At 39.2% G+C, this 12,373-nt stretch overlaps 1 protein-coding gene across 1 annotated transcript in view; it reads left to right on the forward strand.

Annotated features, from left to right (window-relative positions):
* Positions 1 to 476: 476 nt before the first annotated feature.
* The window catches only part of LOC146452737 (organic cation transporter protein-like), a 32,055-nt gene continuing 20,158 nt past the window's right edge, over positions 477 to 12,373 (forward strand). Inside the window, exons 1-8 of the mRNA XM_085097293.1 lie at positions 477 to 591; positions 2,541 to 2,814; positions 4,080 to 4,226; positions 8,016 to 8,296; positions 8,834 to 9,076; positions 9,873 to 10,007; positions 10,863 to 10,942; positions 11,591 to 11,699. Coding sequence (XP_084953419.1) covers positions 488 to 591; positions 2,541 to 2,814; positions 4,080 to 4,226; positions 8,016 to 8,296; positions 8,834 to 9,076; positions 9,873 to 10,007; positions 10,863 to 10,942; positions 11,591 to 11,699 — 1,373 coding nt within the window. The 5' untranslated portion in view covers positions 477 to 487. The remainder of the gene's footprint in view (positions 592 to 2,540; positions 2,815 to 4,079; positions 4,227 to 8,015; positions 8,297 to 8,833; positions 9,077 to 9,872; positions 10,008 to 10,862; positions 10,943 to 11,590; positions 11,700 to 12,373) is intronic.

Genomic DNA, 12,373 nt, shown 5'->3' on the forward strand with positions numbered 1-12,373 from the left:
GACAAACTTGTATAGCACGCACGTGGCTGGCCGAGGCAGTCCAATTCACTTACTAGTGATCTTGAAATCTCGGACAGTTATGAATTTGTTGCCGAAGTTTTAGCGTTTTTCCGGCTTTTGTTTCACCCTCTCGCGAGAAGAGCTCTTTTCGCTGCGGGAGCCGCCGGAAAAGGAGTCTCTCGCAGGCAACTGAAGTTTCGGTTACACTACTGACAGTAGTTATGAATTTGTTTTGTCCGGCAGTTTGACTCAAAAATGTGTAAAAGAGCGTAAGATTATCTCCGGAAGTTACTGTAACTGGTAATACTTGAACTTAGTTTTAGGAATAATTCTAACCAAAATTTTAGGCATAAACATCCTTTGCAATGTTAGGGTCTATCGCGTTCGCAACCCGGCAGGTACTTCATGTAGAACCATAGTAGCTCCGCTGACCGTGTTATAATGTTATTGCCGCCGGATACAAATAAACTTGAAAGAGCCGGCTTCGATGGCTGCCGATCCAACAAGACAAAGTCCAAGCTTTGGGGCTAAGTCGAACAAAGGGAACCGCAAAACTCTGGTAAATAGGAGAGAATATGGAAGCATCAACAGGTCAGTTTGACTCGACGATAAAATAATTTTAAAACACTGAGTTAGTTGTTCGTGTTTCGGTTTCCGGTGATATCGCGTGCGTGACGCATGTAAAGTATCATGTTATTTAGCGATCAAATCTCGTATACAATCGACCATAAATGAAGGACTTCAGTAAATAATGCAACATTGAGTTAAACTAGCCTATCGACGAAGCAATCGAAGCAGCGATAATAATTATAATGCATATTCAGTATTCACTTGTAAGCTCGAGGGTTTGACGGTTTATTGATAACGCAGTATTTTAATTCATAAGACATGGTATTTTTAATACATACACGGATACAAAGAAGAAACTGCCAGATATCTTCAATACGTTCTTTATGCGATACGTGTGTTGTTGGTGTAGCACCGAGGCTGGACATGAACAGTTTGATTTCTGTACCACTTTAAAATGAGTCGAGCCAGTGAACCGGCATTGAACATATTACATCACCAGTCTCGAACCAAATTTTTATCATTCCATATTTATTAAGTTTTCTTCGGTTTGATTTTCATTCATTCCTTGACGCGCTTTTAGTTTCAAATTGACTGTTCTCTTTTTTCCTTAGTTATCGACGGAGGTTAGTTAATTATTGTTCCGATGACCATTGTTTGGCTTTTGTGGAACGCTGTTCGCTAATTTGCATATCAACAATTGCCCACATGTAGCCGTACCCAACCCCCGAGGAAAAACGAGGGGGGAAGGGTGGTGGGTACAGCTACACATAGGTTATCGGATTTCCGGGGGTCTTAATTTACGTGACACGCAGAATTTTCGCCTCTTCCGGGCAAGTTTTACCCGTATTTATCTGAATTTGCGGAACTATATCTTCGCTAATTAAAAGACAAGACTCTCGAACTCGGTCGTTTCACTAACTTTAAGAAGACCTTTCCAGCAGTTGAAAAAATACAAACTTCCTTTACTTGATTGCCAAACATAAATAATATAAAAAAATTAACATATACCATATACTTATATACTTGCTGTAAACACTTTTTTCCTTACTGTTGTAGTTTCCACTCCTAAGTCTAATTCAACTAGCAGAGCTCTTTAACCAGTATTATAAATTCTACTTCCCCTTGTTTTATTTAACTGCACAGAGGTAGTGGCCAACATGAAAGCCTTGCTCCTTTGGCCACTACGCACTTCTTCCGTAGAATGTATAATCACTAAATAAATTGCTTTGCATGTTTAATTTTTTTCTTACTATGAATTATATTGTATTTTGTTGTAATAAGTGTGAATAAAATTGAATTGAATTGAATTGAATCAATGTTAACTGGCCAACATCAAAATTTTAGATTACAGTGATAACAGTATATTCGCCATCTTTGAGCAGTGAGCGGTTCTCACATCTCACATCCCCCATCCACATGACAAGATCTTTGAAAAAAATATACCAGTAACCATTTATACCAGTAAGGCTTAAAGAACTATCCACAACACAAGAGAACTGAGTGAGAACTGAGACGTCTTTTTATTTTAATGGATCAAAATGTTTTAATGATATTCCAGATGAAATGAAGGATCTTAACTCAGTCATGATTACTCGTTTCTAAAACCCTTATTTTAGAATTTTAGAAATCACAAGTTTTTTAATTACTTTCAAAGTAAGTTGCTGTCTTTAGACTTTTTAGGCTCTTTTCTTTTTTGTAGGGCCCTTATTGATATCAGCATTTCTTGCTAAAGAGGTCACCCTGGTTAAGAAAAATTTATTATTTATTTATTAACCACAGCTCGCGGTCTAGCCTCCTATAAAGCAAACGTTCTTTGGCTCGTCACGTCACGCTCGTGGGGAGGAGTGCGTGACGTGACAAGTCAAAGAACGAGTTGGAGGCTACTCGCGGTCCCACTATTTTTCCTTTTAATGTGATCTTGTAGGGGATTTGAGGTTTATGTTACTAAAACTCTGCATTGCGGTTTGTAGTGTGGTGATTCCAGGCAGTGAAGGCAACTTTCTCCAGTTTGATGACATTTTGAAGTCCATTGGAGAGTTTGGTTCCTGCCAAAAACTCCTTTTCATCCTCACATGTGTCTTCGTGGACATTCCCGGCGGTTTTCAACTCGCCGGCATGTTCTTCATCACTGGGACACCCAAGTTTCAATGCGCAACGCCCAATGTCACGTGCGATGTGGATAAATGTTGCAAAAACTGTACAAAATACGAGTTTATCGAAGATTTTACCAGCACATCCACAGAGGTTAGTGTGTCTTCATTCGTAGACTGAGGCAAGATTCACGAAGCTCTCCTAAGTTAAGATATATCCTATGTATTGTTTCTTAACAATAGGCCATTGTTGAACTAACAATAGGCCATTGTTGAACTAACAATATGCTACTGTTGAACTAACAATAGGCTATTGTTGGACTTACAATAGACCATTGTTGAACTAACAATAGGCCATTATTGAACTAACAATAGGCCATTGCCAACACACAGGGGGGCTTCGTCAATCCGGCTCCAAGCCTGTTGGAAACGAGTAGGAATTGGAACTAGTTTTAAAATTCGCACGTGATCATGTGTAATCGGATTTCTCGGATTTTCTTGTTTTGAATGTGACTCTCGAAGGAACTCAACTCTGGAACATTACTTCTAAATGTAGCAGATTTTTATCTTGTACGTCGTGAGTAGCGGACTTCTTTCTCAGGGAATGTTATCATGTAATCTTCGAGTTTATCAAGTATTAAAGAGTTTGGTCAAATACAGCAAGGCCCTTTGCAGCTCTCCTAAGTTAAGATGAAAACCTGTATTGTTCCTGAACAAAACACTTTCGTATTTCAGCAACAGAGAGAGGTAATTAATCGATGTGGTAACCGGATCTTTGTCCTGCATATGTGAGTCCCGTATATACAGAACAGAGCATGCTTTCACTTACCTCACCATCTAGCTAGTCAGCTGATCCAATGAGGAGAAAGGCTTCTGTAGAACATTGTAATGCACCTATCAACGTTAAATTGTAGTGAGGAAGGCCGGGCAAAGGCAGGGAATTTGAACCTAGCGAACCTAGTCAAGATTTTTTTTTTCAAATTACTTACGGCAGGGGTTCTTTTGGATGGTCAAAAAAGTCCCTAAGCGTCTTCAAAATTTTGGTTAGAAAGTCCATTAAGACCGTCAAAAGTCCCCATTACTGTACGGGACTACAATTGCTGTCAAATCTCCCGCTTCTGTAGGGATTCCCGCTCGCGGCTTAACATTGCCGTAGGTGTACAAATGGTAATGCATTTTGTAGCGCAACGTAGCAGTAGACTAGTTAAGGACGAAATTGCTTGTGTAGTACCCCCTCTTCTCGTACAGTATAGATTACATGGAGGGATCTTTAAGAAGAGACCTTGCTGTAATTATACGATACACAGCGAACTTAAGACAACTTTCTACATCATTAATTGGCTTTTCTATCATGATTCAGGATTTGCATTTAATAATCAATTCAAGCTTAAACTGATGAGTTCTCCGTTCTTTCTCCAGTACAATCTTATTTGTGACAGAGCTTTTATCGCAGCCAATGTAGAAGCAGGCTTTATGGCTGGCATGTTGGTCGGTTCGTTTGCCTTCGGAGCTGTGTCGGATATCTTCGGGAGGCGGCCTTGTATGTTGCTATGCTCCTTTCTCACGGTAGGGCTATATTTTGAATTCATAAATTTAAGTTGAAACAATTTAGGACATAGGCCGGGCGTTCACTACCGACGCAACCTGCGCAAAAGGCATAATCATAACATAATGACCCTCCAAGTCGAAAAACGACAGTATTAACCTTACGTAAGCATACACATAAACATGACAATACTGAATAAAGAGGAATTAAGTCGTCTGGTCACCAATCTAGCATTGTCTAGTCTCCACGCTGCAACTTACGTAAAGCGCAATCACAATGAAAAGAAGTTATAACAAAGTGTAACACTTGTGGGAAACGAAAAATGATGATGCCTTTAGTACTGCACATGCGTACTCTGGTTGCTTTTAGCCATTGAAATGGACACTGAGTTCTTGTTTGAATTACTTGTGTGGGAATCAGAAGCCTTGCGTGTCAGCTATGCTGTGCTGACGAGGCCTAAATTGCCGAAACAGCTGTCCATGGCCTCTCAGGCTCACTATTATATGTTAACAGTTCAAGGGGTGGTGTATGCTACCAATGTGGCCTTAAGCACTGTCTAAATGATCAGACATTTTCTTGCAATCTAATGTCGGGAGAACATGTATCCCCGTTTAGCCGCCTCTCAACTTTGCATTTAAGGTTACCCGGGACCTTCAGAGGTGTCTCGCGTTTAAGCGATGTAGCGCATCCAGTTTAAACTGTAGATACCTAAATCCCTATATCAAATTAAAGCTTATAGAGCTGACTATCAAACCATACCAAGAATTGTGAAATAAAATAAATTGTCGAAGTTTTCACGACCTCTAATTGCGAGCGTCCGAATCACCTGTTTAAAGCTACAAGTCAAAGTGAATTTTGTTTTTTGCTAATTTAATTTGCTCCTCAGTTTCCGGACCCAAAGCGCTAAAAAAACGTGTCTGCGTTTTGGCATATTCAATCGCAGTGAAAAGTTATAGAGCATTTTCGAAATAGGATGAAAAAAATGTGGAGTAATTGTACAAAAATCGCTCTCGGAGAAATATTTCGAAAGAAAAAATTCGCAGACACGTTTTTGTTGTTCAAGTTATATGTTAAACTAGCTACTGTCCAAATTTGAATGCAAACGAACAAATTCCTTTTGAGTTTTAGCTCTTTGAAGTGGCCCTCCAAGTGAAAAAAATTTATTCGAAAAAACAGCGCTAAAGATTCGGCAATTCATTTTGTTTCAAAATTCTTGGTTTAGTTGGGTAGTCAGCTCTATAAGCTTTAATTTGATATAAGGGTTCAGCTATCTACAGTTTAAACCGGACGCGCTACATCGCTTGGACGCGAGACACCTCTGAACACACCTCTGAAGGTACCGGGTAACCTTAATATAAATGGTTTCCGATCTTTGATCTGGATCGAACATTTTTATCCAACATTTTGCGTGACGAACAAATGTCCGATGGTTCAGCCACTGCCAACATAGCTTGTGCGATCGGGAAAAAGGAACTAATCAAAAACAGAAATTGTGTGACATCACAACCAATACGTCATATACTAAAGAAAATGTGAAGAAACTAGAAATGGTGCAGAGACGCGCTGCTCGATGTGTCTTAAACCGGATATAACAACACATCCGGTGTTAGTGAAATGCTTCACGAACTGCAGTGGGATACCCTCGAAGAAAGAAGAAAAAGAAAAAGATTGTCCGTCTTCTACAAAATCCACAATGGGCAAACTGATAGTATTTGAAACTTCTGGATACAGTGGGACGACATGTTAATGATATAGCTTACGAGGTCCCATTCGCCCATACTGCCTACTATAAATTTTCATATTTTCCCACAACAATAAGAGAATGGAACTTCTTGTCTAACAAGGCAGTTTTTAAACCACCTTTAATTTATACCTTTATCTAGTTATACGTTTAATTTATTTTATTTATTTATTTATTTAATTATTTTATTTTGATGGAGACAAGTTAATGGTTGATAGATAGATCATAATTTCAGCGTTAATACATAAAACGCATTACATGGACTCATTTTGTCTGATGTTTGATCAAACATTGTTTAGGCCCAGGGCAAACGTCGAATCTTAGTCGAACTTAATTCGTCGAACCTATTAATTTTGAAATAGGCGCATGAATGGTGCGACGTTTGCCGCAATTAAGTTCGACTCAAATTAATTGGTTCGACTCCAGCATAAGTTCGACTTGCCTAGTCGGATAATGCGACAGTGGTTCGGCGTTACAGCAAACGCCGTTCTAAACACGCGCTGAACTCAATTCATAAATCATGCAAATTACAAAATAATTGATTCAAATGTGATGGACTGCGCAAAAGTCACAAAAATACTGACTCCCCCATCTGCCAAACGCTATTTCCCCCCCTGACGAGCATGCGCTGTACAAAGACAATTTCGCGACCAGAAATGGCGAGCTATCGAGAGTCATTGCTGACATCGCACAGCGTGATGGAAATGTGTTTTCCGTGTTTCATGAACACTAAATATAAATGATTGAAATGCAAATTGCCTATTTGCAATAAATGCTCAGTGTTTGAGTGTTTTCTTTCTATTTTTCGCAATTAATTGCCAAAGAAGAGCCCGACGAGCACTGTATTTCGGCATTTTGCTAGCAACTCCTAGCAATAACTAGCCGCACATCGAGTGAATAGGGACCTTACGAATGCAAGACGGTGACACCAACGCAAACGTCATTTGAAAGTATAACTTTATTTCATTTGTGCTACTTCGCGATTATTTTAACTCATTCAACTTGTATACACAAACGACAAACTAGCCAGGAACCAAATTGGTAGGAGTACCGTTCAAGTTAAGAAGAGAATGAAAAATTCACTCCCGTGGGTTCACGTTCTCTACAAAACCTTGAATTTGGTCATTTCACGTTGTTGTTTTGCAGAGGACGACAAAGAAATGTACCAAAATTTAAAACGCACGTGCAGAGCGATTGTTTTTGCTCATTAATCTTTTTGTGTTGTGGCGTGTTTTCGTAAGGTCCCTAATAGCACGGGGACACGTGCTTATTCCCGTGTTTCACGAAGTGCAACTTGAGAATTAGGGTCGACGCATGTTCGACGTTTGCTACCACACTGGAATTAAGTCGACTCTTTGTCGAACCTATTTTTAATAAATTCGACGCGACTTAGATTCGACGTTTGCCCTAGGCCTTAGCCACCGAACGTTTTCGTGTGTCAACACTATGTTGGACTAAAATGTTGATCGTTTAACGAAGGCTTTAGTGCTCATTTCAGTGGTTACAAGTTACGAGAGCATGCGTGCGTGGTACTTGAGACAATAGGGCCCTTAAGCAGCGACGACGACGACGTCAACGGGAACGCAGAAGACAACAGTCTTAATTAGAAAAACAGTGGCTCTGCACGTACATTATACACTTTGGTACATTTCTTTGCCGTCCTCTGCAAAATAACAACGTGAAATTACCAAATTTAAGGTTTTAAGGTGAACGTGAACGCATGATGATTAATTTTCCTTTCTCTTTCTGATTAAAGGCGCCCCTACGACGTTAACTCCTCGATAGTTCGTCCACATTACGCAAACTGAGAGAATATAAATCATCGCGGAGGTGTTTTAAGTTCCGTTTCCGTCGTCGTCTCTGCTTAAGGTCCCTAATAAGAAAAAGTTATTTTATTTGTCCGTACTGTGCTGTGCTGGTGTCAATGCTTCTACTTACATCGAGTTCTTCTTCACGTTGACTTGAGTACAGTTACACTTCCGCGTTTCTGTCGTCTCTAGAGAAAACAACCCGATACGGTACATTAGTGTATCTTATGCTCAATTTCTGTGGGTTTTTTTTGTTTCAGTCAGCTTTTAGCCTTGGTGCAGTGTACACGCATTCCTTGATCCTGTTCACAATTCTCCGTTTTGGTACCGGGGCGTCTCTGACGGGTTTATTTGTTGCTCAATACGTGTACGCCCTGGAAATCGTAGGACCCAGTTATCGCACATTAGTTTCGCAGAGTCAAATATTCGTTTGGGTTATTGGAGATTGTGGTGTGGCTTTACTAGCTTACTACATCAAGGAATGGCGGACACTGCTACTCGTTATCAGCTGTCCTCATGTGCTGTTTATTTTTCTTTGGCGGTAAGTTGACAAGCATTACAATGTGGTCCTGATGAGTGGTTGTTTGAAACCAGACTCAGCTTCCGCGTAAAATAGAATCCTTCAACTCGGTACACACAATCCGAAATTGCTGTTCTTATATCTCTCTCCAAATTACGTATTCATGTGCACATTAACGTGAGTTTTCTTATTTAATGAGTGAAATAACGAGTAAATAGGTTTGCCCAATGTTTCATCTGTTTAGAAGGCCTTTTCAAAAAAGCCTCAGAAATTCGCATTTAGTTGTAAAGAAAAATGTAAAGTTTTCTTTGGCATAATGTCATCTCAAAATTTTGTAACACTCTAAAACTAATTCCTTTTGTTTCGTAGGGTCAAATATGTCGTTAAAAATGCGAAATAAGATCAGAGAGCATTTTCAATCGTTAGGCCAACAACAGCTGGTAAATTCGGAGAATAAGATTGCATCTTACTTAGATGTTTTCGTTGGGTGCGGGTTAAACGGGTCTTCTGGCGAAAAGTAATTAACAAATAACACAGTAAACCGTTTGTTTTTTTTAGCATCGTGCCGGAGTCGCCGAGATGGCTTGTTGTACAAGGTCGTACAGATGAAGCAAGTCGTGTTTTAGTGAAGTTCTCCAATAAAAGTTCAAGACTTGTCGACTATGATTTGTTGAGAAGTGCACTAGACAATTGTCAACGAGGAGAGGCCGAGACACGTGCAACGAAAACAACTCATTCACCTTTAGACCTTTTACGAACGCCGCGCATGCGTAAAAGAACTCTCATCTTCTGGTTCTCTTGGTAAGGTATTTCTATAACTCATGACGAATGAATGAATGCTCCGATCTCCGAAATATAACGTGAAATGGCTATATTGTAATCATTTTGTTTTTTACAAACGGGAATGAATGTGAAACGTGAAATGAATGATTTTGAGATCACTCTTAACTTTCTTCGAGCAGTAGGCATCTGTCCGTCTTGTCAGATGATGGACCGTGCCTAGGTATCAGAGATGATTTGAACAGCGTCCTCTGTGACTATGAAGGGCGAGGGCTAGAGCACGGCATTACATGAGTAAAGGAGGTATATCCTTCCAAATCTCGAAGCTTGAGGTTGAGGGCTTGAGCACCTTACTCAGCAAAATTTGTCATTTCACGGAAGTACCCTTTATTACCCTAAAATTGCCGGAAGTATTAAACAGTCAGTTGTGGGACATTGTCCTACCATAGTCTAGAAAGTCCCACAAATTCAAATTCTTAGACGTCGCACGGTGTCCTTGGAGAAAGATGACTGAGAATTAGTCTTCAAAGTCTTGTTATTAAACTGGTCGTAGTTGCCATCTTTAATCCATTTTACTTCAAAACTCTTTCTCAACTTGGTTTACCTTTAAAATGGCTGTGAGTTATGAGAACGGCCCCTCGTGCATGCAATACAATTTAATACGTCGTGTATACGTTATGTATAAGGTGGCGGAAGTAATATATAGAAATATAGCCGATCAAAATAGAGATTTGAAAGGACACATGCCTTGCTAAGCAAGAAAACTATTCTCCAGCTCTGTGACATTGAGTTCCAGCTGTTTGTTTTCTCTTCGTAGGATGGTGGTATCCATGGTCGTGTATGGGTTCTTATTCTATATAACAGACATGGCAGGAAGCCCATTTCTGAACGTGGCTTTGATGTTTTGTAGTGATGTACTAGGCGCTGTTGTAGGCTGGATAACAATACAGAGGTGAGTTTGACAAATGGAATGGAATGAATTCTTTATTAACAAATGCCAAAAGAAACATGCCCAGAGTCACACGTCTGGACTTCATATAACTAACTACTATAAAAAAAGAACTAATCACAAACTATTGACAAATGTGCAGAGACAGTTAGATAAAATTGAAAAGGCATCTATTCACAAAAAGCGTTTATGACGTTCAGTTCTGACACGTGGCAGGATGTAAGGGTGTCCCTTTTTCCTAAGGCTTCTTGATCTCTGGGGTGGAAGCAGTTCATGAAGGGGATGAGTATTATCAGTAGTTATCTTATCCCATAGTAGCCGGTTTCCTTAATACAGTCAGACCTCTGCTGAACAGTCACCCTCAGGTTGTTAGAGATATTTAGATTCTAGTACGAATACGACTAAAAGTACGAGATTTCACTTCAAGTTTTTAACGAAGTACTATATATCCCGGGCAACTCAGTTCATTTTACTCTCTGTGAGCGACGAACTTAATGCAGATGATAGCTAAGCCCTTTCGTGATTCCAAAAGGACGAGATCACTTGTTTTCGCCACTGCATCGTTTTCACAACAACTCGTGGTAAAATGTCGAAAACTATCTTGTTTTCCCGGCAAAATGACACTGTTTCACAGGCGCACTTTTTTATATTAGAGAAAAACTCGTGGTCGTAGTGGTACTAGAATCTAACCTATTTCGATCTTCGTTATTCTTAGAAGAAACTCCTCTCTCGTTAGTTTGCTTTTGTACCAGTCTGTGATTGTTTTACTTGTCTTTACACTTTAGGTATCAGTATTAATAGTTCTTGTGGTCAATACACGTCAGTCTTGTAACTAACCAAAGTCTCCTTTTTACTCAGATTTGGCCGTCGTATCTCTTCCTGTGTATTTATGATTGTAGGTGGTGTATCTTGTCTGGTTGTTCTCGCTGTACCAAAGAGTAAGTGATGCCAAATTCAGAAATATTGTAAATTAAACTAAAACAAAATTGGAATTGCGTGCAGTCGAAGGATAAAAAATTCATAGATGTAGTGGTCGCAGTGTTTGTCCAGCTGACGTCTGATGTTGTTGTCATAATTTACTGCACGTACGTATTTGTAACGGGCTTTTTACTCAGTAGACGTAACTTGGATCAATAAATTGATTGATTGGTTGATTGATTGATTGATTGATTGATTGATTGATGGATTGATTGATTGATTGATTGATGGATTGGTGGATGGTGAAGTGTACGTGGTATGCGCACCACAGAGCAGCTGTTTTCAATTGAGTGTCCTAAATCAAAACCAAAGTGATTAACCCAGCCAGTCACAACAAACAGCGCAATGAACCAATCAGAATAAGCAACAAATATATGTAACTTGTAACGAACAAGGGAAAACGCGTGCAAGCAAGCCACGTTTGATTTTGATTTTGATTTTGTTTTTCATTGGTTGAGAAAGTGGCGCGAATTTTTCTAACCAATAACAGAGCGCGGTGAAGCAAAAATAATTACTTTCGACACTCACTTGAAAACCACTCGATAAACAACCCCATCATTTTCATTTAAGTTGTCTTGTTTTTGAAAATATATTTTTTTAATTTGCAGGCCTAACGCGAGTTACTACAGTGTTAGCATTTATTGGACGATTTAATGTCAGTTTGACATTTAACATTTTTTGGCTCTATGCCAGTGAGCTGTATCCTACATCGATCAGGTACTTGGAATTGTTTATTTGCATGCTTGATTTATTGATTTGCTTGTCTGCTTGTTGGTTCAGTAATCTAAATGAATCTTTGATTTCAAAGAACACACACAAAGCAAACAAAAAATGTTAGAAATATCGGGGGCTGTTTTCGTAAATTCGTCACCGAAGAAGCCTCAAGCAGTTAAGGAGGACAAGCATTATTTTAACCCAGAAAGTTGCGTTAACGTCTACTTAACGCTTTAACCCCTAACATCGAAGAACAAATTCTCCTATCGTGTCCCCATACTTTTCTTATAAAAGTACTAGGGAAAAGTTATTAAAATATCAAGAAAATTTACCTTTGGTGATCATATCCTTAATTCTCATGACTTTAAGGATTGAATAAGCATTGACATCACATTACAATGCAATGCAATTTGCATCTGTAATATGCTCGTCTCCTACCACGAGAAATCTTGTTGCGAGCACATAATATCTAAGAACAAATTCTCCTATCGTGTCTTCATACTTTTCTTATAAAAGTACTAGAGAGTAGTTTTTAAAATATCAAGAATATTCACTTTGGGTGATCGTATCCTTAATTCTCATGACCTCAGGGATTGAATAAGCATTGATATCACATTACAATGCAATGCAATTTACATGTGTAATATGCTCTTCTCCTAGTACGAGAAATCTTGTTG

Source organism: Pavona decussata, unplaced genomic scaffold, assembly GCF_977016875.1.
Source record: "Pavona decussata unplaced genomic scaffold, jaPavDecu1.1 SCAFFOLD_366, whole genome shotgun sequence".
Taxonomy (NCBI): domain Eukaryota; kingdom Metazoa; phylum Cnidaria; class Anthozoa; order Scleractinia; family Agariciidae; genus Pavona; species Pavona decussata.